General features: G+C 34.5%; 1 protein-coding gene across 3 annotated transcripts in view; it reads left to right on the forward strand.

Annotated features, from left to right (window-relative positions):
* The first annotated feature begins 385 nt into the window (after positions 1–385).
* RTTN (rotatin) overlaps positions 386–26,858 on the forward strand; it is an 82,052-nt gene continuing 55,579 nt past the window's right edge. The window contains exons 1-16 of one of the 3 annotated variants that reach the window (XM_039711182.1): positions 386–466; positions 1,043–1,230; positions 2,478–2,673; positions 4,361–4,450; positions 5,695–5,773; positions 7,011–7,125; positions 7,655–7,805; positions 8,734–8,899; positions 11,374–11,555; positions 14,473–14,588; positions 16,319–16,489; positions 20,145–20,357; positions 21,586–21,698; positions 22,735–22,861; positions 23,922–24,047; positions 26,121–26,237. In XM_039711182.1, the coding sequence (XP_039567116.1) occupies positions 436–466; positions 1,043–1,230; positions 2,478–2,673; positions 4,361–4,450; positions 5,695–5,773; positions 7,011–7,125; positions 7,655–7,805; positions 8,734–8,899; positions 11,374–11,555; positions 14,473–14,588; positions 16,319–16,489; positions 20,145–20,357; positions 21,586–21,698; positions 22,735–22,861; positions 23,922–24,047; positions 26,121–26,237 (2,181 nt within the window). In that variant the 5' untranslated portion in view covers positions 386–435. Of the gene's footprint in view, positions 467–1,042; positions 1,231–2,477; positions 2,674–4,360; positions 4,451–5,694; positions 5,774–7,010; positions 7,126–7,654; positions 7,806–8,733; positions 8,900–11,373; positions 11,556–14,472; positions 14,589–16,318; positions 16,490–18,691; positions 18,840–20,144; positions 20,358–21,585; positions 21,699–22,734; positions 22,862–23,921; positions 24,048–26,117; positions 26,238–26,858 lie in introns of those variants that run through there. The other 2 variants (XM_039711179.1, XM_039711180.1) reach the window with 2 other exon arrangements.

A 26,858-nucleotide genomic window follows, 5' to 3' on the forward strand; every position in this document is an offset into this window, starting at 1 on the left:
GCAAAACGTCCCTCGCCGCCTTTCTAGTAGTCTCCCTTCCGTACTGGGATGAGTAAGTCATCCCCTGGCGGAGCTCAAGGCCGTGTCCTCTCATCCTGTCCCTAGTTAGTTGCCTGAGAGCAGAGGCGGATCCCAGCCGGCTACACTCCCGCAGGAAGGTGCAGATACTCGGAACTTTAGGTCCCTCCACTGCCCCCCGCCGCCATCCAGGCCCGCGGGCGCGGCGCGGGGCCTCATGGGAACTGTAGTTCCCTGCGCTCCCGCCGGCGGGCTGCGGGGCGATGAGCGTTCCCGGCGTGCTTCGCGCGCAGCGCCGGGCGGCGGGCTCGGGGCGGAAGCGGGCGGACTACATTTCCCGAGGTGCGCCGCGGGCGGCTGCCGCCGGGCGGGCGGCGGGTCGGCGCGGCGGTTGAATGCGGCGGGCGGAGCGGCGCGATGGAGCTGTCGGCGCTCGTCAGGAAGCTCGGTAAGGGCTCCGCTCCCTCCCGGGCCCGCCGCCTTCGTGGAAAGGGAAACTGTGGCACGGCACCGCTCTGCGGGAGCCCGGCCGCCCCTGCCCGGCCTCCGCCGCCCCTCTGCCTGCTGCTGTTCCCTCCGCTCCCCGCGGCAGGCGTGGAGGGGGCGGCGGCGCTGCCCTAGGGGGGCACGCTTCCATAAGGAAATGCCAGGAGCTTCCCCTTCAGACACGGTGGCTATCCCTTATTCAGTGTGTTTGGGTAGTTTTTTGTTCTGTTGGAGCTCACTCACAACATACTCTGGTGGAGGTTCCGCTGCCAGGTTTGATCAGTAGAGGCGCATTTGGCAGCGGCTTGTAGCAGTACATCTTATAATGTCTCACCGCTTTATAATCACGCGAACGCACTTGATGAGGTTGTTGCTGGTATGAGTGCTAATCGTATTTGTCTTCCTGGTAGGCATAATTCTGGCGGCTTGTAAGCCGGCTTTTTTTCACTGCTTCTCTGGCAGCGTTCTGTTTCTGCAAATAAGAAAAAAGTTACGTCAAATAATTTTATGGGTTTCTTAATCCCTTTTTTTTGGGCAGGTCATGAACTGACAGAGATAAGAGAGCGATCTTTGAAGACTATTCTGTTTAAACTAGACCACAACTTGATTTCCTATGCTGATCTGGTCCACGAAAAAGCGCTTTTTCGGAACCTTTTGGAGTGGTTCAATTTCCCAGTTGTACCAATAAAAGAGGAAGTATTAAATTTTGTGAACAGTTTGATCAAGGTATGACATACTAGCATTCATTTATTTTTAAACTGTATGTTTTTAGAATGCTGAAGCTAAATAAAGCTGGATAACACTTGACTTTGTAACTCCGTGTAAGGAGATTTTTAAAGTATTTTACAAAGACTGGAATAATAAAGCCACTGTGTGTATACCAAAAGTAAAACAAATTCAGTGACTTCAAGTGGATGAGAGAGCTGAGAAAAATCTTTTTTTCTGGGTTTCTGCTTCAGTTTCTCAGCTTCTTCAATTTCTCAGCTTCTTCAGTTACTCCTCTAGTGCTTCATTTTTAACTTGGAGTGTGATTTGCAGCTAAGCATTTGCATTGTTCCTGGAAAGTAAAGATTTGAACATTGTTGCAACTAATTTGAGAAGATGTTACAGAAACTTCAGATAGCTCAGATTTTTACATTCTCGTGTTTTAATCACTGAACTGCAACTATGCAGAGCTAAAAAACACCCCATCCTTGATACTGACGGATGGATGTCAGAGTTTAACCCCAGCCAGCAGCCAAGCTCCATCCACACAGCTGCTTGCTTACACCCTTCCAGTGACACTGGGGAGAGAATGGGATGGGTAAAAGGGAGAAGACACATGGGTTGAGACAAAGGTGGTTTCATAGGAAAAGCAAAAGCTGCATGCACAAGCAAAGCAAAACAAGAGATTAATTCACCACTTCTCATGGGCAGGCGGGTGTTCAGCCATCTGCACGAGAGCACGGCATGTAATAGTGACTTAAGAAGTGACTCCAAATGTCCCCCCTTCCTCTTAATTTTACTCCCTTTATAGACTGAGCATTTGGAACTTGAGCTGTTGGAACTAGATGATCTTTAAGGTTGCTTCCAACCCAGGCCTTTTTGTGATTCTGTGATATGGAATATCCCTCTGGTCAGTTGGGGTCACCTGTCCTGGCTGTGTCTCCTCCCAAACTCCCCTGTACTGCCAGATCCCTTGCCAGGACAGCAGAAAATCCTTTGGTTCTGTGTAAGCCCTGCTTAGCAGTAACAAAAATATCTCTTTGTTATCAACCCTGTGTTCAGCACAAGTCCAAAACACATCCCTGTGCCAGCCACTGGGAAGAAAATTAACTCTACCTCAGCACAATCATGTAAACGAATAAAGGCAAACTAAACTTAAGAATTTCAATTATTTTCTTTCTTCCCCCTGCTGCTCTCTATTCCCTGCCCCCAGCCAGAGACTTTAAGACTCTTCAAACTAACTTTGTCAGTTATTTGTCTTAATGTAGCATCCACCTGCTGCTCAGAAAATGATTGGAATTGGTGCAGTGGAATTCTTCTCTCAGCTCCGCTCCGATGTGGATCCAAATTTACAGGCCATAATTGATGGGATTGTGGATAGACTGTTCTTTCTTTCTTCTGAACTCCCTTACAGTTCTTCAGTATGTTATCAAACTCAGTCTCAGCCTTCAGCAGATGAACCAGGTAAATTACCTCTTTTGAATTGTAATTTATTTTACCTTAAAATAAAACAAATGAAAAGGCTATGAGAAGCTGATGTTTTCTGGCATAGTAGGTGAATTATTCCTGAGAGATCAGTGAAGTGTGTTTTAACCAGATTCTACCGGAGACTGTGTGACCTTACCTAAATCACCTGGTGGAATTCCTGTAATGGAATTCCGTATCCATTTCCTCAGTGTATAATATCTGTTTTCTATAATGTACAAAGAGCATGACACAACTTCCAAGGACAGCTTTATGGCAGCAAGTGTGTAGCAACTTCAAATAAATCTGTAATTTAGCCAGTATACTTTACTGCTATTCTTTGCATAGTAGTCTCTATCTTGGAAAGCAATTCAAGTCCTGTGAGAAGAAAAAAGAAAAAGAAAAAACAATAATTGATCCTAATAGAATGATTTTTGAAACTACAGTAGCTGTATGCTCTATGTACTTAGTATTGGATAACCATTTGTCATAGAAGAATACATAAACTTTCTTTAAAATGTCACATTAATGTGTGAAGTGCTATTGCTTGCATCTGTTACCTAGCTCATTATCTGTCTGCTACAATGATTTACATTTCCTCCTAGATGTAGTCTAACCCATTTGGTTCTCCTCTTCTGCCTTAAAAATTTTGGAACAGAGTTTGGAGGAGAAAATTACATATCATATTACATTACCTCCTGCTTATTGTGGAAAAGACAGTGCTGTTACAGTGTGTGTAGCACTAATGACCACACCTCTGTCACCCATGCTGTGCAGTCACAGAGATAAAAGTAATTTTTTGGTGGTTTCTGCCACCCCTCTAATGCTTGGAGATTTAATTCACTAGAACTATGTGCCTTGTGATTAATGTTTAATATTTTTCCTTCCTATGCCCACACAGGGGCATATTTTTACTTAATGTTTCTACTGTATGGAGAAGAATAGTCTTCTACATGTGCATTCTTAAATTATGTATTTCTGAAGCTACTCGGTTGAAGGTATTTATACTGTAAATTGTATGCATGTGTGGATGGAATAATTCTAATGCTTCCTAGCAGGAGTGTTGTATTTTTCTTTCTGTTTCAACTTCAGTTACTGGAAAAAATTACTCTAAACTAATAACCTGGCATTATCTAGTTTGATCCTTTGAACCAAATGCTATGGTCTGGAGAGATTGCTTTTAGAGTTATTTCTTGTGTATTTTTTATACAGTTTGCATATGAATGATATGGGGCAAAATACATTTATACAAGAGGGCAACTTTCTAGGTGATCTAAGATGACAGCAGTTAGGTAGAAAAAGGTTTTAAGTAATTAATTAAAAAAGTTAATTTTATTACTACAGAGGTAGATTAAAGGAAAGCCCTTTATTTGGCTGGCAGTCCTCCATCAGGTAACACATTTTGTCTTAATTGTTTTTGCTATTGTCTGTATGGCATGCTAGTTAGTGTAAAAAAAATGGAGAAAAATGTGCCCTTTACAGTTGCAGAATATGGTTATAAAAAATAAACATTGTCACACTGTTTCTACTCCATTTTTCTGATCATCTGAGACTATTTTATCCTATTAAGGAAACTGATTTAAAACTCAAGAGCAAGAGAGAGGTAGTTAAGGAAAAGCATGAAAATAAATTGAGGGATTCTTTTGTGTGTGTGCATTTTTTAAACTTACCCCTTTTTTCATTTTAGTCCTGCCTCAAGAGGAATTATTCACTGGATATTTTTGTCAGAGTAGAAGTCATCTGCCGCAGTTAGAAATATCTCCCAAAAGAACAGTTGGTATGTGTAGTTATAAAAGAATATGTTAATTACAGAAAGAGCTTAGAGTTGTAATTTAGATGGAATTCCATTACAAATGTGGATAGCAAAATTGGCTCTTCTTTTTCCTTTTGTTATTCCCTGAAATCTAACACCACAGAAGGTACAATTATAATGCTTATAAAAATGACATTCATCTTAATAGATATTTCCCTTTTCCAGTAAATAGTGTAGCTCATTGGAATATCTAAAGTACATTGGAAAGCAGTGCAATTAAAAAAATTATTTAAATTGTCGCTGTTTTCCAGATGGTCTGTGTTTCATAATCAGAAGTGGCTTAAAGGATCAAGTACCTTTCATTTCAACAAAACTTAGTCTGAAGTATCTTTCTACTTTTTAGAAACTGATCTGGGTGCTAGGGGATTCTTTGCTTTGTATTTAAATGAAAACCAGTGTTATGATTTGATTTTTTTTTTTTTTGTCAAATGATATGAAGTGTTGCACTGACAACCACAGACCAATAATATTTTGGCAAGTCTTTGCCTGTACCAGTATACTGGTAGCAGTTCACAGGAGAGTTTCTTATTTAAAATACAGTATGGTGCTGAGATCTAGATTTTAAAATATGACTTTGCAGTTATTGTTGGTGAATCATCAGTTAAGTTTTTAGTAGCATATCAACTGTCTTAGGAATTGCACAATAATTATTACAAACTTTTAAGCTAGAAATAGCTTTAAAGTTATTTTCTTTAAAAAGTTATTATGTATCGTAATTTTGTAAGAACAATAATTTCTACTGCTTGAAGAGTAAAACCATGAAGTGAATTTTTCATTTTTAGACATCATGCTAATGGATAAAATATTCTTTAGCAGCAGATAAAAAATTATAATTTGATTGAAAGCATGATGTGGCAGTTTGAGTATTCTTCCACTAATGCTGTGTTCATTATTTGCTAAAGGTTTCTGCAATAAACATATTTCATTTGGATTTGATATGACCTTAGTGGTGTTTTGGTATTTCTGAAAATTCTAAAAGCATTTGAGTTTGTGCAGGCCTATATTTACTAAAATATATTTCTGTGTAAGATAGTATATTGTTTATAAGTTTTTTACTTTGCCTTAAATGTATACAATATAATATTTCTATAAAATATATTTCAAGACATCCGCTCTGTTTATTTTTGCAGAAATGTGTTTCTCCATATTTTATAGAAATATATTTCTATAAAATATATTTCAAGACATCCGCTCTGTTTTTTTTACAGTGAAATGCTTGAAATTTTCCACCTTTCCTTGGCTAACTCTGACTTCCACAGATAGACATGTTCTTTCATCAAATGAAAGGTGCAGTAATAGAAACATTACATTTTCCTTGTAGTTTTTCCTTTTGAGGAATAGTGGCTGTAAATTTCTGTCCTTCTGCATCATGAGGTTGTTCTTGTGAAAGAACAATAGTAAACCCAATGAGCTAGCTTTGATAAATGAACTGGGCTAAAGCTGGGCACTGTCACTCTCCAATTTTTGTGTTTAAATCAGAGTGTCTTTGGGTCTTTTGTTCATGTTACTTTAGTCTGTATTTTTAATTTCTTAAGTGGATCAAAGATTTCTTTCAGCTAATAATAGAACAAGCTGAAATAAAATCGTTATTTACTTTACCCCCATGACCAGTTGGTAGGAAAATCCCCACTATCAGTAGCAGCTTTAGGCCAGTGAGTTCAGGTATGGGGCTTTATCCAGGCATTAGGTCATTCCAACTGTCTTTCTCCAGCGACTTTTTTTTTTTCTTTAATTTAGAAAAAGTGTTTGAAGTGCCCCAAGGGAGAGGGAGAATTCTGTATTTGGGATTCCTTATGAGTTGTTAAAGAGCTTGGATACATTTCTAGCATAGTGGTTTTTTGTTTTTTTTTTTTGGGGTGTGTTTGTTTTTTCCTTTTGAAATATTTCTGAAGCTGGAGAACCTGTTTAATGTTTAATTTCCTTTATGCCAGAGTATAGAAGAGGAAGACAGATTTGTAACACTGGACATATTTGATTTTTTTACAGTGGTTTCAGAAACAGTAGTTTCTAAAACAATTGGAAAAAATGAAGTAGCCTATCCTAAAGATTCTTATAATTTACTAATATTGATCTTAGAGAATAGCTAATAAATTTCTCCCTTTTATGGAATTTCCCACTTATGTAATGCAAGTGCTTTTAAGTTATACATGAGCCCTAGTAATGAAAGAAACTTTCTTACTGGTATGAGTTACATTACTTGCTATATGCCACTGAGATAATCACTAGCTTCACAGGGAATTTCCAGTAGTTCTTATTTTAATTTCAAATTCAGAATCAATATTTATTTCTCTTTTTGTAACCAAATTTTACTTGTGGAAATTGAGTATGTTCTTTATTGTGTATAGGATTCATATAGCTAAGGAATAATTCAACTGAAAAAATGATATGGCAATAGAATTACAGGGATTTTTTTTCTTTAGATTCTTCAGTGTTGTTATAACTTTCTTGTAAAGACTTGTCCAGGCTAATAATTGCTGGTTGGTTTTCTTTTCATTTTAATACATATTTAAATATGAACTTGTAGCTCTTTGAGAAGTAACAACCAAAGTTTAATTTGGAGTACATGTGAGCTTCTTCAGGATGTGATTATGCAAGATTTTCCTGCAGAGATCTTCCTTCAAAGGCCAAAGATTGTACAGGCAAGAATTCACATAAAGTTTAAAGTTTTTATTGGTATAAGCTTTGCCAAGGATGAATTGATGCAAATGATTAAATTTGTTTTGTAAATAAAATAATTGAACAGGAGTACCTTGATGTTAACTCCAGGTGCATAAGAAAGGGGACATTGGCTATATATTGCAGTTTTAAAGTTTTTTGCTTGTAACAATGTATATTGCTAATCACTAATGAAGTGTTTTCTGAAGTAATACTTTGTTTCTTCTGTATTAGATAAATTTGTGTGGTTGTTGTCTGCACACCCTGTAATGGGCTCCCATAATGAAAGTGGTGACTTTATTGGAAATACAATGTGAAACTTGGCTTCTTCTTTAGGCCTGGTGGTCTTGCATTCAGTAATGTAACAGTAGTTGAGCCTATTTATTCTTTGCTGTGATTTTGAAAACACTTGGAAACATTTTTGAACTATATTTAGTGTAAGACTTGGTGGCATGGTTGTTCATGACAATTATTAATGCTGAGGTCTTGATGTTGGTGGTTTTGTCTTTTCAGAGCCTTTTGTCTCTACTAAACTTGGCTTTTGGAGGAGATGGGAGACACCAGTTGGCTTTGCAGGCTGTGTCATGCTTGCAACAGCTCTGCATCTTTTTGAGAAGTAGGCTTAACTTCCATAGAGATCCAAGTTTTTCTTCCTCAGAGCAAGGTGGGTGTTTTTAAGTATTTGAGATACTTAATACACTGTTGTTTTTACTACAGGTAAGATTGTCTGAAATGGCAGAAAAAAACCCCAAACCGAACCTTATAGCAAATGTAATCTTATGAAATTGTTTTGGTGTTCAGTGCTATTAATATTAATTAAGAAAAATTTGAGTACTTCCATTGTTTTAAAGTACTTATTCAGTTTTACTTTCCTCTGATTCCCCATTCATCAACTTCTCCCAGTATCCAATTGTTTGTATGTCAGCAGGGAAGGGATTTTTAGCTAAAATGAAATTAAATCTGTAAAATAAAAGTGGGCAAAGTTTCAAAAAAGCTTTCAAGCTATTAGTACTTTACAATGTAGTTACTAATTTCATAAGCTATGTGAGCTTTCTCTTTTTTTTATGCTGATGGCTCAAAATAGTTTAATCATTGTTTTGGATTTTGCAGTCATGAGGGCTGCTTCACAATGCTCTTAATGCTTAAATGTTGTAGCTTTAATGGTCTAGATTACTTATAATGGTCTTCTTGTTTCTATTTTGTCATCTGAATTGAGTCAAAGCTTCGTTTCCATAAATTGGTAGTCTGGTTCTCTCTCTCATAAGATTGCTCCTATATTTGGTGTCTTAATAAATGGTACTGGCTGCTAATTCAGTTATAACATCAACAAGTCCAATAGCCTTACCCAGACACTGTGTTTCTATTTTTAAAACTCAAGATTTATGATTCAGCTGGAATCTTCAGTGATGTTTGCCTTGGAATTTGATTTCCGAACTCTGCTACTTGCCAGTGGTCAGTTGTTCTAGGCCATCAGTATTTGCGTGGTGTTTTTTTCCATATCCTGCCTTAGCTACTTTTACTGCTTACTATGTAGTATCTTTCAGAATAATGGATACTTCTAAGGGAAAATATGTTCTTTGTGTTACATAAAGGCACAGCTTCCCAGAATTCATCTATATCTTACTGTCAAGAAGCAAGAGGTGCTCCTCGTTCTCAGAATCCATCACCTGGAGGCAGTAGTCCTCGGCCCTCTGTAATTGGACGGACAGTTCAGCGTCCTAGAGGAGATGGTCAAGATTGGGATGCAGTATCTTCTAGGTGAATGAAACAGGAAATAACTTACCCTTCATTTAAAAACATTTTAATATAGGATTATATTATCAGGTCCTTTGTCCGTGTGGATTGTTGCAATGGTTTTGGTAACTTGTGAAGATTCAAACCATGTTTATGAATTAAACCTTTCTTGAAGTGGTGTTTGGAATACATAAAAACATTTCTACGTTTTGTACCCAACCACCATATCAAACAAAGTCTCTTCCTATCAGCTGTTATTGCTCGTGCATGTATTTGTAAGACACAGAAAAGCATTTATTCAGTCTATTGCTGGAAAGTCAGGGATTTTTCTTTTTTTCAGCAGATGACCTCATAAGTTCTTTTAAGTGGAATGGCCATCCCGTAGGTAACAGTATTTAGTATTGTCAAAAATGCTATGCTGTATAAAGATTTCTATTGAAGTCTTTAAAATTTGTTGTTAAATGTGACAACAAATTTCAGTTCTATAACATGTAAATATTTTACTCTTATATGAAATTATAAATTATCTGTATACCCTCAAAATGTAGAAGTTTTTGTGTGTGGTTTTGTTGCTTGTTTGGCCCGACTTAAAGCTGCTGTTCAAGTACCAATGTCTTCTAGAATGTGGAATTTTAAAAGTCCCCGTAAATCTGTGTGCTTGTTGGTAGTTCATTTGAGTCCCTGTGATGTATGGGCTAGTGGTTGAGTATCTCTTAGGTATTTAAATAGACTGTGATGAGAGTAGCTCAATTGTAAATACATCTTGACAGTCATATTAAAAAGTTATTTTTATTGGAGTCTAATATATTAATTTTTATCATGTAACTAATGTGGCACTGTCAATGAATTCCAGGCTTTATGCCTTCTAGGCCCTGGCCGTTTCCCGGAGCTGAACAGTTAACAGTTTAATAGCAGCTGGTGCATATTGTGCAAGAGAGAGTAATGGCCTGGCTGTCAGTCTAGAAGTGAAAGCTGCATAAGAATAAGTACCTGTTCAGGCAGTGATGAGACTTCTAGAAACCAGGGAGTGCTAATAGGGTCATTTTATGAGCTGCTTATGACCGTACACCTTTATCTTCTTGCATCCTGTGTGCTACAGTAAAGCTGCTCACTGCCCACAAATCTCATTTCTTACAAAAATATAATTTAGCCCTGTGGTAGCATAAAGAACAGCATGATGTAGATATGATAGAGAGAAATTACAGTAGTGTTGCTCTGACATTTCTGATTATGATAAGGAAGAGCTGCTTTTAGTGAATCTTGTCTTTTTCTATGTAATTGTAATGTAAATTTGTTTATTTATTTGTATATTGTTATTCTATATGTAACTCTTCTTTTCCTTCTTCTTTAATCTTGAGACTCTTCAATCTGTCTGTTTGTCTATTTCAAATTCTGCCTGGAAACTTAACCTTTCCTCTTCTGAATTGTTTTTGTGATTGATACCTCTCCTTCCTTTTCCTCTGGTAAGTGCAGCCAAACCCAAAGTACATATTGGTGAACTCATGTGTTTTGCTTGTAGCTTTCTGTTGACTTCTTAATCAGTCAGCATTTAACTTCTTATAGATAGACATCTTTTACATTTAATTGGCCAATAGAATGTAACACAGTCATGCCACAATTCAGTTGCTTCAGCTTGTTTAATAATAAAAAAGGGAACCAACCAAAACCCACTTTTAAGTCATACAGGTTTTTAAAGGAAATCAAGATTGCTAAACATTGTTTGGGATAAGAAAACTTAAAAAAGATGTTCTGATTTTTATTAATTATAATGCTGATAGTGGAATTAGATTATGTTGAAAACTAATATAGTTATGAACTATATATTGTTCATAATATATGAACCATATATACTGTATTCATATAGATATATTCATATATCACAGATAAAATATCTAATAATTAAAAAATGTCTAAAATTTAATAGCATTCTGTATACTTTGTAGTATATACTTGATTACACTTAAGGCTTTCTTGGACAAGGAAATACTTCCTGTTTTGCAGTGGATAAGGTAGTCCTAAGGAGTAAACAGAGCTCATGCTTCTTAATTTTCTTTCTAAGGATTCTAGAATGGTTTCAATATAGTGAGTATAATTCAGGCTGAAATTTGATATTATTAAGTTGTGTTGCTTCAAGCCACTGATAGATTTTGTTCATAAAAAAAAAGAAAAGAATTTCAAATCAACTGATATTTCTCACACAATATTGTGTTTGTTGCATGTGTATTTCTTCCAGTACAGAGTGTTAAGTGGTTTTGAAGATGATTGCCAAAACATTTGGCATTCTCTTGTGATGCTACCTGTTCTGACATTTAAAAAAAACAACTAAACAAAATCTCCTTCTTCTTGCAACACTGGAAGATAGCAGAGAAGGTTTGGGATGGGAGGATGGATACGCTTAAGGCAGGAGTCATGAAAATACTTAATGCTGTTTTTAACATCTCTACATATGTGTTTTCTCTTTGCAAGACTTAATTATATATTTTTGTTTTATTTTTAAGTGGAAACAGTACTCAAGCAAATGCAAACTCCAGAATCTCTCTGCATTCCCCATTTGATGTAGGACATATTGACCTACCAGATACTAAAAATGAGGACACTTTGGAATTACAGATGAAGCAGCTTAGCCTTCCTCAGTTCTGTGTTTCCATCTTGGAAAATGCAATACCTCTTCTAAGAACAGGTGAGAAATTTTTGAGTATTTAACTTGCATATCTTTCCCATCTTTAATACAAGAATACTCTTACAAAGTTGGTAGATGAGATGACTACCTCAGACAAATAAGGCGCAGATGACTACTGATGTACTGTGGCTAGTTGCAGCAGGGACTTTGTTCAGGTCACAAAACTTGAATCTTCTGACTGATTTCCAGAATTGCTGCAGAAATTTTAAGTGTTTTTTACTGACAGTGGCAGGAAGTCAATATATGGTGGAAAAATGGTGTATCAGGATAAAATGGCATTCAGGAAGATGGAAAAATAACCACTCTTAACCAAAGGCGTTCTCCAAAGGATCTGTTTAAGCACAGAGTTTTCCTCCTGCTCAAGAAATAATATACAAACATTCTAGTGAAAGGCTTGTTTTTATTCTTACAAATGCAGTTAGAAATGGTTTAAGGAACACAAGTAATGGTAGTCTAATTGCAAATTTTAATTTATAGAGGTTCTAAATTGCAAAGCCCTTTTGGAGGACAATCTTTTTGCTCTGAGGTTGCCTAAAATGATATTTAGCTGTAAAATGTAATGTAATTCAAAACAGGTATTGGTTAATGTGGTCAAGGTTTTAAATATAGGAGCTGGAAATGTGCATCTATGTATGACTAGGATACTAAAAGTTAGAGGCTTCAACTTATACACATTTCATAGAATTATTATGAAAATTATTCAATTCTTTTTGTTTTGTTATAAACCAACTAAAATGAATTAAAGTTTGGTTTTTCCCTTTCATAATAATGGTATTTAAATATTAATTAATCACAAGAACATTCATGACTCCTAGCATCTTTTATTTATAATGTAAAACTGCAGAAAATACATTTTCTATCTTTTCCATTTCTGGTGCCTGTCATTTCAAGTTTCACTTTCTGCAGAGCTAAAAGACAGTTTTTCTACATTTCAAGGTTCTTTCTTTCAATCTTATCATAGAATTAAAATAGTTTTACTTTCTGAAAAGGTGGACCTGTCTTTGTTTAACTTCCACTTAGGTTTTTCACACTTCTTTAACTCTCCTTGGTGATATTTCTTCATTCTTCCACTGTGCGGTAATGAGGCACAGATTGTAAGGAAACTAATATTTTTATCCTGTTCCTGTTGATCTGAAAGCCTGTGATCTGAAGGCACACTGTGAGACAGTGTGATGTTGTGAGACAGTAACACACAGTTTCTCATGCAGTTATATTTTTGGTTGTTGCCTTTGGTAAAATCAACAGGCATTTTTATGAATGTTATTATCAACTTTTATGGTATAGTGTAAATTTTAATCTAGATGTTTAAATTACTGGGTAAAGAAAAAACCAGTAAGCTTATTGTAAAATTTGCTGCCTTTTCTTTTGCAATATGATGTGTATTTTAGTTAAGCTTCAATTCTATTCTTTGTGAAATTGTTCATTGGAATTTTTCTTCCTTTGTGCTGATCTGCCTTGTAAGCAAAGTCATTGCAGAAATCAGTAGTAGTGTGGACTTGTTTTGGTTTTGTGGGGGTTGTTTTGGTGTGGGTTTGTTTTTTTTGTTTTTTTTTTTTGTTAAATTGGAGAGATGTATTAAATTAAATTGGCCTAAAACCAATGGAAAACAGAACTTCTGTGAGATAAGTAAAACCAAGATTTCAAAAAGGCTTTGTGCCATTTTCTGTCATTTCTCACCCAAAGCAGATCACTGAAGCTACAAATTGCAAAAGCTGTGGTCATTATCACTGCATATCTAGTTACATAAGAGATAAAAATTTTTCCTCAAGTATATCAACAAGGCTTCTGCAGTGTGTAAAATTTACAAGAGATAGAAAAATCCACAAAGAAATTAATGTTTAATTATAACAAACAAGTAGAGCTTTATCTTTTTTAAACAGATTTTGTTTTGAAGATTTTGAGGGATGCAGAATTTTTATCTTAGTTAAAAGATACATTGAAAATTCAATGCTGTTGTGTGAAATCCATCTATGACTTTAAATAGAAACATGCCATCAACAAGTAACTAAGCCAACAGTTGCACTACATTGATTATTTAAGGGAAACTGTCACCGTATGGTTCCTTAAGATGTCAGACAGTTTTGGCATCTTCGCTTGTGTGAGGTTGAAAATATTTGGTCTGGGTCCAGATATTCTGCCTTGTTCTTCACAAAACCTTCTAACTCCTCTGTTTTCTCATTATCTGGGTACATTAGGAGGAGGTTTATATTTGTAGTAAATGTAGGCTGTAGATTTCTAAGCTCAGGCCAAGTTTCTTTGTGGCCACATATTCAAGTTTAAAATTGTACAAGGGATAAAAGTTACTAATGGACCAGATTAGCCTTGTTATTAAAAGACATACAGAAGAAGAAATGAAAATTAATAAATACCAGCCTACAAGCAAAAGGGAAAGTATTATAGAGAATTCTGCAAGTAGCTTAAGTGGGGGGTTATTCATCTCTTTGTCTTTTAAAAGATCTCAAACAAAATAATCTGTGAAGAAAGGCACCTCTATACCAAAAATGCAGATCAATGGGAATAGGTAATATATACAGAAGTTTTGTAACACTGTTGTCTGGATGGTGGCAATTAGTGACTTTATTATGAACTTTAAAAAAAGTCTGTAATCAGATTTACAGCTGTAGTAAAGTTCATGATTATTTTCTTAAATTTTGTGATAGGTTTTAAGGAAGTTCAGGTTTTTTCTACGTATACAATTTCTTTAATAGGGTGACTTTGGCTGGTTGTTGTCTTCTCTGATTCAGAGCTATTAGTTGTTGAGGACAGTTAGCATTAGTTTTGTAGAAGCATATAGGAAAATTAAAATACCAGAATTTCATGAGAGTAATAATCCCTTGTTTATTTTCAGTGGTGTCTTCTGAATACCAAAACAATATTTTGTATATATTTGAATTTATCCTTTAATTTGTGTTTGTAGGCAGTAGAAGAGTGACAATGGAAGTTCTTGAATTGCTTGTTGAAGACATGTCCCTTATTGGTGATGCTATTTCTGAAAATGTTTGGGAAGATGACAGCCTTTTTGCATTGGAATTGGTAAGATTCTTCAGGTTTTGGTCAGCCATATTTCTCTCCTTTGTTAAGCTTCTGACATTTTCGGCAACAATTTGTATATCTAAGCTTCTGCTGAGCTTTGTATTTGAAAATTTTAAGTAGTTTATTACTAGTTCTATTGATGGCATTTTTTAAAATGTAAGTTCTTTTACCAGACAATATTTGGAGTTTCACTTCAAGAAAATAAGCAGCCATTGAGAGAAACACATGTAGGGAAGGGAAACGGAGGGAAAAGCACTGACTGCAAATGTTGGACACCAATTTGATGTACATAAGAACTTTCCCTTTCTTTACTCCTTATAAACTATCTGTTTAAAATTAGAGAGATAACGGTTCAGATGCAAGACTGGAATTCTAAGATACATGCTATCCATTTCTTAGACAGGAGCTATAGATCCCTGCACAAATTTCAGGTATCTTAACAATGTTGCTTAGCTGGGAAAGCAAGGAGAGGCCTTTTTGGCCCACCCGTGATTCAAAGTTTTAAGGTGCTGTTGACTAAATATTTTAAGTTGCTGAACACAGTTGAGAGTTGTTATATACATTAATTATAAAACTAGTGAAAACAGATAAAATTATTATGACTTGCTTTTTTGAAGACAAGTGAAAGCTGAAGCATAAGCTGGCATGGCTCAGGCATGTAACAAAAAAACCAGAGTTGCAGACTGAAAATTGTCTAAAGACTGGAATTAAATGTACTGTTAACTGCACTTGACTTGTTAGAATTCATGAAAATAGCACTGAATAAGAAACAATAACAGCTGCAATATTAATTAAAACACTGCTTTAGGCTTTCCTATTCTCTATTTTATAATTGTTAATATTTAAATTTAGAAGACCTATTAGTGAATGAGAATTTTTTTCTTTGAATTTAATCTTCCAGTCTGTGAAAATCTATTATAATTGATCAACATCACATCAGTGCTGAAGATTCCTTGCAGAACATTTAATCTCAGAAGCTTAATATCTCTTCATCTACTTGTTTTATGATCTGAATCAGTATATTTCATTGTTTATAGACATGTCAAACTACAGTAGACTATATTATATGTATACCATACTGATTATTATTAGTAGGATAATGTTTGTTTCCAGACTACTAATAAACAAACCCCTGCAAATAAGGTAGGTAGGTAATGGTGCACAGTTATATTGATTTTTTTTTTTTTAATAGGGGAGTGGAAGAAAAAAGTTTTGCTTTTTCCTTTGAGAATCAATGGGGATAAAAAACTCTTTGATATTTTCAAAGCTACTGTGAATTGGTTTGGGAAGGTTTTTTTTTGTTGGTGGTTTGTTTTTTGTTTTTTTTTAAATTTTAAGTAAAGCTTTATTAGCAAGTTCAAACCAGGACTTAATATTTCCTTATTAAGACGGAACTTCAAAACAGGTAAAATTTCAGAAGGTAAAATGTGTAGTGAGCAGAAATAAAGGTGGTGGGGGGAGAGAGAAAAGTGGGAGAGAAAAGGGGAAAGAGCAACCAGGAATGGGTAATTATTGGGCAAAGTACTTAGAACTAATAGTGAAAGTAGACTGAGGTCTAGGCCTAATGCATAGGTGACAAAAACATTGCTATGTGTTTCACAGCGTTTATGCAATTTTAGCTTATGTGGCATAATTGTGCTGATGATACTGCAGGTGCTGTGTAAAAACTGTAAATAAACAGTGATGTTTCATTTTTTTTCTAATTATTGTATTTCTGATTTTGTTTCCAGAAAGACAAATTGCTTCTGGTCTTGGGTTTGCTTGGAGAAACTATATTATATCACAAAAGCAATATAAGTACAGAACAGCCCAAGGTCATGCTGGTGCATCACAGAATGGCATTTATTAGTATTTCACTCTTCACTGTTAGATTGCTCCAAGTACTTCTCCCTGTAGAAAAGGTATGTCATCAGTAATTATGAGTGATTGTCTCTTGGTTTTGCATTTTAAGAGGGCAGCAAGAGATACCTTCCTTAGGGATGAATACTGAGAAAATAGCCCCGTTGAATAGAGAAATTAATCGAATTTGCACTGGGTGATGTATGATCACAGATGGCAATTTTGTCTGTTCTTAATTTACCAGTGTATTCTGCAGATTACAAATCTTAAAAAAAAAAAAGCCAGAACATTTTTAATACAGTTTTTAAATGAATTTTTGAAATTCAGTATTTTTTTTCCTCCTCTAGTGTTTTGGTTTTTTTTTCTGATATGATGTATGGCTTGCAAGGCTCTGCTGCCCCCTGCTTGTTTGTAGTATGCATGCAAGTAAGAGTAGGATTATGTAACATGTAAAATCATCACTCTTATTCTGATGGAATGTAGTAATCAATTACATTTTGTAAATTGGAATGATTTTAATTGTTCTTTGCTTCCAGTGCTCTTTTAAAATTCTGTGGTAGCTCTTGGGGTTTGGGGATTTTTGTTTTTTAGTGTGGAGGGAGTTTTTTGTTTATTTCAGTTGGGAAGGTCCGATGAAGTTTTTGTGTGATGGAAAGCATTAGATATTTAAACCTGAATAGGTTTTAATTTTGGACCAGTTTTTAGTGGAATGTGGCTTTTCCTGAGGATTAGTCCATTGGATTAGAAGATTTCAGTTACAGGGGGTTTGTCACAAATATTAAGTCTTGTACCTGAAAATAAGTGTAGATGTACTAATCTAATGACTTTTCTCAGTTTTTCTCTTTTATGTTCTTGTGTACATAATGTAAAGTTTCCATTCTGTGTATAACAGTTCAATCAAAATTACTGTATTTGAGGTCAAAATTTAAGTTGAAAGCATGTACACTTTTAATTAAAAATAAAAGAAAAAGCCCAAAGCAACAAGAAAAATACCAGTCCTTAGTTTGCAATATGACCATGTGGAATTGTAGACAGCTTTTTTAAATACAGAAATAATTGTGGTTTGTGTACTCTCTGCCATCTCGTGGTCAGACAGTGAATTGACCCTGGCCAGCAGTGTGCTGTGCCTGGATCATACACAACTTCTGTGACTGGTTGCAGGCCTGATATTAGGAGTGACATCTAAATAACTATCACTGTTAATGAAGAAAAAAGAATTCTTCGTATAAAACTCATTTAATGAAATGTGTTTTCTAAATTTTAAGTAGCAGCAGTAAGGATTGTATTTGTTGAATGGCTGCAAGTGGTATTGTTGGTTTTACTGTATTTTCAGGCTGTTATTCTGACAGTTGCTTTCTTTTTCAAAGGCGAGTAAAGTTACACAAAAGAGTTTGCTGAATGCTTTGTTCCTTCTCTCACTGGATATGTCATTCTCCTTGGAATACCCAAGCATTCATGAATCTGTTGCAGCCTATCTGGAGCAGATGAGTACTGAGAACTACAGTATTTTTATGATCTGAATCAGTATATTTCATTGTTTATAGACATGTCAAACGACAGTAGACTATATTATATGTATACCATACTGATTATTATTAGTAGGATAATGTTTGTTTCCAGACTACTAATAAACAAACCTCTGCAAATAAGGTAGGTAGGTAATGGTGCACAGTTATATTGATTTTTTTTTTTTTAATAGGGGAGTGGAAGAAAAAAGTTTTGCTTTTTCCTTTGAGAATCAATGGGGATAAAAAACTCTTTGATATTTTCAAAGCTACTGTGAATTGGTTTGGGAAAGTTTTTTTTTTGTTGGTGGTTTGGTTTTTGTTTTTTTTTTTTAAATTTTAAGTAAAGCTTTATTAGCAAGTTCAAACCAGGACTTAATATTTCCTTATTAAGACGGAACTTCAAAACAGGTAAAATTTCAGAAGGTAAAATGTGTAGTGAGCAGAAATAAAGGTGGTGGGGGGAGAGAGAAAAGTGGGAGAGAAAAGGGGAAAGAGCAACCAGGAATGTGTAATTACTGGGCAAAGTACTTAGAACTAATAGTGAAAGTAGACTGAGGTCTAGGCCTAATGCATAGGTGACAAAAACATTGCTATGTGTTTCACAGCGTTTATGCAATTTTAGCTTATGTGGCATAATTGTGCTGATGATACTGCAGGTGCTGTGTAAAAACTGTAAATAAACAGTGATGTTTCATTTTTTTTCTAATTATTGTATTTCTGATTTTGTTTCCAGAAAGACAAATTGCTTCTGGTCTTGGGTTTGCTTGGAGAAACTATATTATATCACAAAAGCAATATAAGTACAGAACAGCCCAAGGTCATGCTGGTGCATCACAGAATGGCATTTATTAGTATTTCACTCTTCACTGTTAGATTGCTCCAAGTACTTCTCCCTGTAGAAAAGGTATGTCATCAGTAATTATGAGTGATTGTCTCTTGGTTTTGCATTTTAAGAGGGCAGCAAGAGATACCTTCCTTAGGGATGAATACTGAGAAAATAGCCCCGTTGAATAGAGAAATTAATCGAATTTGCACTGGGTGATGTATGATCACAGATGGCAATTTTGTCTGTTCTTAATTTACCAGTGTATTCTGCAGATTACAAATCTTAAAAAAAAAAAAGCCAGAACATTTTTAATACAGTTTTTAAATGAATTTTTGAAATTCAGTATTTTTTTTCCTCCTCTAGTGTTTTGGTTTTTTTTTCTGATATGATGTATGGCTTGCAAGGCTCTGCTGCCCCCTGCTTGTTTGTAGTATGCATGCAAGTAAGAGTAGGATTATGTAACATGTAAAATCATCACTCTTATTCTGATGGAATGTAGTAATCAATTACATTTTGTAAATTGGAATGATTTTAATTGTTCTTTGCTTCCAGTGCTCTTTTAAAATTCTGTGGTAGCTCTTGGGGTTTGGGGATTTTTGTTTTTTAGTGTGGAGGGAGTTTTTTGTTTATTTCAGTTGGGAAGGTCCGATGAAGTTTTTGTGTGATGGAAAGCATTAGATATTTAAACCTGAATAGGTTTTAATTTTGGACCAGTTTTTAGTGGAATGTGGCTTTTCCTGAGGATTAGTCCATTGGATTAGAAGATTTCAGTTACAGGGGGTTTGTCACAAATATTAAGTCTTGTACCTGAAAATAAGTGTAGATGTACTAATCTAATGACTTTTCACAGTTTTTCTCTTTTATGTTCTTGTGTACATAATGTAAAGTTTCCATTCTGTGTATAACAGTTCAATCAAAATTACTGTATTTGAGGTCAAAATTTAAGTTGAAAGCATGTACACTTTTAATTAAAAATAAAAGAAAAAGCCCAAAGCAACAAGAAAAATACCAGTCCTTAGTTTGCAATATGACCATGTGGAATTGTAGACAGCTTTTTTAAATACAGAAATAATTGTGGTTTGTGTACTCTCTGCCATCTCGTGGTCAGACAGTGAATTGACCCTGGCCAGCAGTGTGCTGTGCCTGGATCATACACGACTTCTGTGACTGGTTGCAGGCCTGATATTAGGAGTGACATCTAAATAACTATCACTGTTAATGAAGAAAAAAGAATTCTTCATATAAAACTCATTAAATGAAATGTGTTTTCTAAATTTTAAGTAGCAGCAGTAAGGATTGTATTTGTTGAATGGCTGCAAGTGGTATTGTTGGTTTTACTGTATTTTCAGGCTGTTATTCTGACAGTTGCTTTCTTTTTCAAAGGCGAGTAAAGTTACACAAAAGAGTTTGCTGAATGCTTTGTTCCTTCTCTCACTGGATATGTCATTCTCCTTGGAATACCCAAGCATTCATGAATCTGTTGCAGCCTATCTGGAGCAGATGAGTACTGAGAACTACAGTATTTATAAACAAGTTTCAGAAGCTGCATATTCAATTGAATGCACCTGTAGCTTTATGGTTGAAGTTCATAAGGAGGTGTGAAACTTTATTATGTAAAATGTTTCCTGTAGGCAAATTTCTTTCCTCACTTTGTTTTCTCTCTAGTAAAAATTAAAGTATAACATAGCAGAGGAAGATCCCCAAGTGTGAGTATTCTGTATGATACAAGGTGTAGTTAATTTATATTTGTTTTTGTTAATACTAGTTATGATGTTGGTAAAAAATCTTATCTGAAGTAAAAAAAAGAAATAAACAATTGGAAATTGGAAGTAGGCACAGGACCTCTTATGAGCAAAGAAAGGAGCAGCAAGAACTCTGCTTATTATATACATATACCTGTATATATCCTTATATGTTATGTGTATTTATATATTCATACAGTACACTATTTATTTTATAGCTATTAAAATATATAGTGTGGGTGTATGTGTGTTGTTCAGGAGTTAAATATATCATTCAGAAAATTTTAAATCCCCAGTACTTTGGCAATTGCAGTTTTAGTGAACAACTACTAGACTCGCTGAGCTTTGTGTTTCACTTATGAAGACAATGGCTTTATTAATTAAGAGATTCTAGCACAGTACTGAAATATTCTTCCAAATTCTATCCAAATGGATAAACTATTTTGCACAATACTGGTTCCATTGATACTAATATAGGTGAATAACATACAGGATATAAATATAGTGATGCCTTAAATCAGAGTTAATCTATCCTTTTTCTAGGCAGGTTCTGAAGTTAATAGAAGCATTACTTTGCTCATAAAATGCTCTTTACAATGAAATTAATTCCATCAAATTTAAATGGCTCATGTTTAATGTATTTCATTACCAAATATGTTGAAGACATATGCACTTAAATTTAAAAAAAATAATTTAACTTGCTTATTAATAGTGATATGTTAAAAGTTTAATAGTTAAATCTTTTATTATATTCCTCTCGCATAAAATGCATATTGATAAAAAAATATTGATTTGAATAGTGCTAAAGTGTTCATGCTGATAGACACATTATTCCTACCGAGTTTAATTGACATTTATTGGGACTCAGCAGCTGAAGGTCTTTCAGCTCCCCAGAACAGGTTCTAATTTTTTTTTTGTTGAAAAGTTTTGGATTAGTTATTTATAAACTCTGTGAAAGACTGGACAAAAACCTACTTAGTATTCAATTAAGATAAATTTGCAAATATTATACAGTAATATTAGATACTTTTAATTTTACTAATTTTGCTAGTTTCACTCTTTTTCTTCATTTTACTTCACAGGGGGACAAGAATCTTTCTGAATTACTAGAATTGGCAGATCAGGCTTTGAGTAGTCTACCCTTCCACCTACACTTTCCCTTGCTTCAAGAATGCATTCACATATGCTCAAATATGTGAGTATATTACTATTTAAAACTCTGCTTGAGAAAATGTGATTTCTTTTGTGGAAAAGGGAACAATTATTTTCTTTTAGTCATTGAACAGATTGATTTGTGCCATTCTGTGGTGGATTTCTTGAAAACTAAATTTCAGTTCCTAAAAAGTTAACTATATTCTTTGTGATTTATAAGGAAGCAATCTTAAACACTTTGACTTGCATTTCGGATTTCTTGAAAATCCTTTGCCCTAAGTATATTTGTATAATTTACTTTTATTTTACTTTCAGAAATCCTAAAGGACTTCCTTTATTGTAGATGCTTCATATTACAACATGGCATCTCATTTATTAAACAGCATATTTTTATTGCTTTTACAATTTTTCCATGTCTCTAGTTAAGAGAATAAGTTACCTTATGGTGCCTGAAAAAGCTATTGAAGAACAAAAATTTAATTATATACTGATTCAGAACTTGACTTTAGGGATTTTTTTCAAAGGAAACTGCATTTAAGAGCTGTCCAGTAAATATTCTAAATGATGAAATGTAAAAATGTTTTTCAATGTTCTAATACTTTTAGAATTTATCATTTGGTTGAGGTTGCAAGCAATAGGAAATTCAATTTTTAACTAATATCAGCTCCCATCATGACAGTTAGATGGACTTTAACCTCTATAATGGAAAAATTCTAAAAGCACAGGTGTTTTTGTAATCATATATATGATCAAACGTGTCTACTGAAGCTCAATAGAATTTTATGTCTTCAGATGAACATAAATTTTTTTAGGCTCTTAGTTTTGATGAGAGAGCTTGAAAAACTATGGTCTTTGATTACCTACATATTTAAAAGAATAAAAATATACAAACACAAAGATTGATAGTATGATTTTGGCAAATGTGTTGTCATCTCTGAACTTTTTACTGTTTTCCAGAATGTATACCATTACAGGAAGTATTTTTCAGAGACTATCCTGAAATTTAACAAGAAAATTTTTGTAGGAATCTTTAGGTACTGTAAAATAAATTAGTTTAATTAACTGTTTTTCATTTTTAGTTGGAAGTCTGCCGAAGCCAACTTATTGCTTCAGGTGGAGGGTCAGAAGTTGCTTCTCCATCTGTTGTCTCATCCTTTGTTGAATATAAAAGCTGAAGCCTATCACTGCTGTTTGGAAGTGGTTAAGGTTTGAATTAATGCTTACTTACCACTCTTGGTTTTGCACTCAATAATGCTTGTTATATAGTTTTGTCATTAGAAGCATTTTTAATACAAATTCTCTTTACTGTGTTATATGCTGAAGAATCAGCATAGGCCTGGGCTTGCAGTTTGCTGTTACATTCTTGGTATTATATTAAATTCTTGGTGTTATATTAAATCTACTTGGTTAGGTTAGACTTCGGTTACTGCACTTAAAAATGATACATAAAGAACATATAAGGCCTTTTATCTACTGCAACAATGTTGTTTGTTGTTTTGTTTTCTTTGGGTTTTATTCCCTGTTCTGGAGCTGTGTTGTGCGTGTCTTGTTTTTTTTTTACATGAGTATTTTGTCATGGCCTTAGTTTTTTGTAATGATAGCCGAAGGGCTAAAGAGCATGAACTTCCTAGAAGTATGGCATGAACTTCCTAAAAGTATGGCTGTACTCTATGCTGGGAAATGGCAATGTTGTATTTATCGGGTCATTTTAGGTGTTCAGTAATATTAGCTCACAAAATAAAAATAATTTTTGTATTTTCATATAATGCTTGATTGAAACTTGTATTTTCTATAATGGACCTAATCTGTACCTAGTGTGCTTGTAGCACAATCCACTAATGTATAAATATGCTGGAACTAGTCTCTCTGAAAAAAAACCCTTTCTCCACTGAATGACACTTGTCTCTGTTTGCAAGATTTTTACCAGCCTGTTTTATGTTTTTCTTATTTTAATGTAATGGCAAACATTGTTTTATTTAGTGAAATATATATGTTTTCAAACTATTATTATTTTCACAACTTCTCAAAATAAAGCCAAAATTATTTTCTATATCTTAGTCCTGTGTAGTAACAGGAGTTTTCAGTCCATGATCCAAACAGATTGTGTTTTTTCCAGGACTGTCATGTTTAGCTTTCAAAACTGGTCCTCCAAAGTGCATGGAAAAAGTCTTTTACTGCATGACAACTTCAGTCTGTCTATAAAACAAGATGTGGTAGTGGAGACTGACTTGAATTTTTAAACTAACCAACTTTATTTTTATTGAAGGACTGTCTAGGTATCCATAATATTGCGAAGCCCGTGCCTTCAATCTGCCAGGGAGTGCATTTTCTTCTACACCCTAAAGTGTTGTATGAAATCTGCACATTTGGCCTTCAGGAAGATAAGAATGAGGTACAGTGTTTGCTAGCTGCATTTGTAAGTTGGTGTGCACACAGAGTAGGTGTTGGTATTCTCCATAGTGGTCTAATGCTTACTTGAAGTTTTGACTAAATATGGTTTCTTGCATGCAGGAAAGCTATACAAATAGTAAGGTTGTAGTAAATGGAAGTATTTTTTAATACAATTAATTCAGAGACAAGATAATATTATGTGCATAGGATGCTAGTAACTGTAATAAAGACCAATGAAAAATGAAATAAGATACATTTTACTAAGGCTGAATATTACAGGAAAAAAGTAAAAAAAAGGTATGTATGATGAAAAAGTATGTATGGTGCTTTACATTTATGGGAAACATGAACTTTGAAGTCTGAAGTTTTGTAAAAGTGGGGTAACCTCTGAAATGGCCAAGGAACAAAAAGACACTTTAAATCTGCAAGTCTTTGCTATAAAAATTGAATTTCACCACCACAAACATCTGTGTTTAAGTATAGTTATCGGAGTATTATAGAAGTGTTGTATAAAGTTGTAGAATAGGACCAAATTTCCATTGGGTTCACTTATATGACTGCTTAAGATGTGTCCACTAGCCTATAGAGCTAAGTGGGAAGTTGTGTGAGGACATGTTACTTGTGTTCTTTATAACAACTCCTTTATAGCTGATCTATAACATCCCTACAGTAATAAAGAACATTGACTAACAAATTATTTATATACTTTTAGCTTCTCTTCTGGAATGAGATTTTTTTTTTACATTCAGTACTATGCAGAGTTCCATTTAAAAGTGATTTTTTTAGATGTGAGCATTTTAAAGAGAGAAATAAAATGTCTTTGTGCTATATGTTTATGCCTTGAATGTAATTTATCTTTTGCAAGGAAAGCATTTATTTTGGCTACTCTATTGGATATGTTATTAAAAAGACTGAGAGTTTTCTGTATTAGTGGTTGTTCAAGCAAAAGAAATAGATTTCAATTGATGCTGAATTAAAAAAAATCAGAGATAGTGCCTATTTACAAATTTTTCACATTTTGTTTTCTACCTTATAGTGCATTTTTATTATGTTTCTAGCAAAATAAAGAACATTGTATCCAAATAATTTTTAAATTTATATTACTTCTTGCTGTATAACTGCTGCTGAAGTGTTCATAAAGTATCAGTTTAATCTTTTAGGCATGTGACATTGAGAAAAAAATTGACAAGAACCTTGTATTTCAAGTTTGGCTTGATATTTGCCATATGATTCTGTAAAGCCAGTCTTTCTCTAAAGATAGGCTAGAGTGATATTATTAAAGACTGTCCTTGTTGCCTGGGGTGAGAGGATTTTTAGCTCTGGCATAACAAAATGCAGGGTTTTAGCTGAAGGTAGGTGTTTTCACACTATGTAAGGAAAAGTTAATTATGGTAAGCTGGGCTTTTTTCCTATGTTCCCATTGCATTAATAATTTTAGTTTGTAAATACTCTAATATTACATGTTATGTAGATTATATAGTGGATACATTAATGCAGAGTGAGTGCTGTATCATACAGCTTTTTTGGTTTTGATAGAGACCTTCAAATGAATTATGATACAGCTTGAAATATTCGGTAGCTGCCTTAGTTTGACTCTTTGCCTCAGGAAAGTGAAATGGCCACATAACACATAACTTCAAGCCACATAATGGCTTTAAGTCTCTTGTCTTTCTGTATCTTCAGAAGCATATCATAGACTGGGAATAAAATGCCCCAGAAAGGCAAGGTCAGGAAAGAAAAGAAACAGAATTGCTTTTACCTGCGGTATAGAGGGACCAATAGGTGTAGAAGTTTTAAGTAATGATTTATTTTATTTCAGAAAAGACAAACCAGAGTTTCTAAGGAAAAAAATAATTATGTGCTGTTTAGGCAGAACTATTTATGTGCTTTCTCTTGGAGGCTTTTCGAACAACTTAATACGTTGTTGAACTGGCAATTAAGTGTAGCATTCTGCAGTAAACATTTTTTGTCTTTGAGATGTTTTTGTATAACATTTCCAATTACAGCATTGACAAACTGACTTAGGTACATCGCTGGTTGCATTAGTGGATTGGTTTTTTTTGTTATTGAGCAGGTGAACTCTACAGCCAAGGCCATTCTGATACATCTGTTGCAAGGACGGTTAATGATGGAAGTATTGACTTGGAACAAGTTTATTGAGGCCCTCTGTCCTGTAATTCCTGTTTTACAGGTACTTCTAAGTGTTTTAATCTGAATTTGATGTATGCAATCACATATATCAGGTTAAATAACAGAAGTAGCAGATGGAAAATAGATAAACAGTAGCATACATACAGATTTGTTCTATCAAGTGTCAATTGGAGAAATGTTTTATAGGTGTCCTAATATCAGTAAAGTTTGTTAGTACATTGAATTTGTAGACACGTTTTAGCCTGGTATTACTTGTGCATGAAATTTGAAATGTTGTAGCACAAATAGCCAGTACTAACTGGGGCTTAAAAGGTTTGAAGATATGAGTGGATAATGCAAGTACAGATTAAAGCATTCATAATTAGTGGAATGTCCCCCATGGCTTAAATTTGAAAACTCTTCCTCCTCTGTAATAGTTTTCTGATCAAATACACACTCAAAAAATAGCAGTCAGCCTAAACTAATTTTTTAGTATATTTAGAAACTTGGTTTTTGATGTTTTTTTTCCCAGTATTATAGAAGTATCCCTTGAACCTTAGTCTTCATGTTTCCAACAACATACAAATTTAATTTTCATTATTTTTACTCTCAGCTTGATCTAAATGGAACTTTTGCCTTTCTCAGTTGGATTTTCAGTGTAATTACTTCATCTGGATTCTTT

This window comes from Passer montanus, unplaced genomic scaffold (genome assembly GCF_014805655.1).
Source record: "Passer montanus isolate IOZ18808 unplaced genomic scaffold, ASM1480565v1 scaffold24, whole genome shotgun sequence".
NCBI classification, from domain to species: domain Eukaryota; kingdom Metazoa; phylum Chordata; class Aves; order Passeriformes; family Passeridae; genus Passer; species Passer montanus.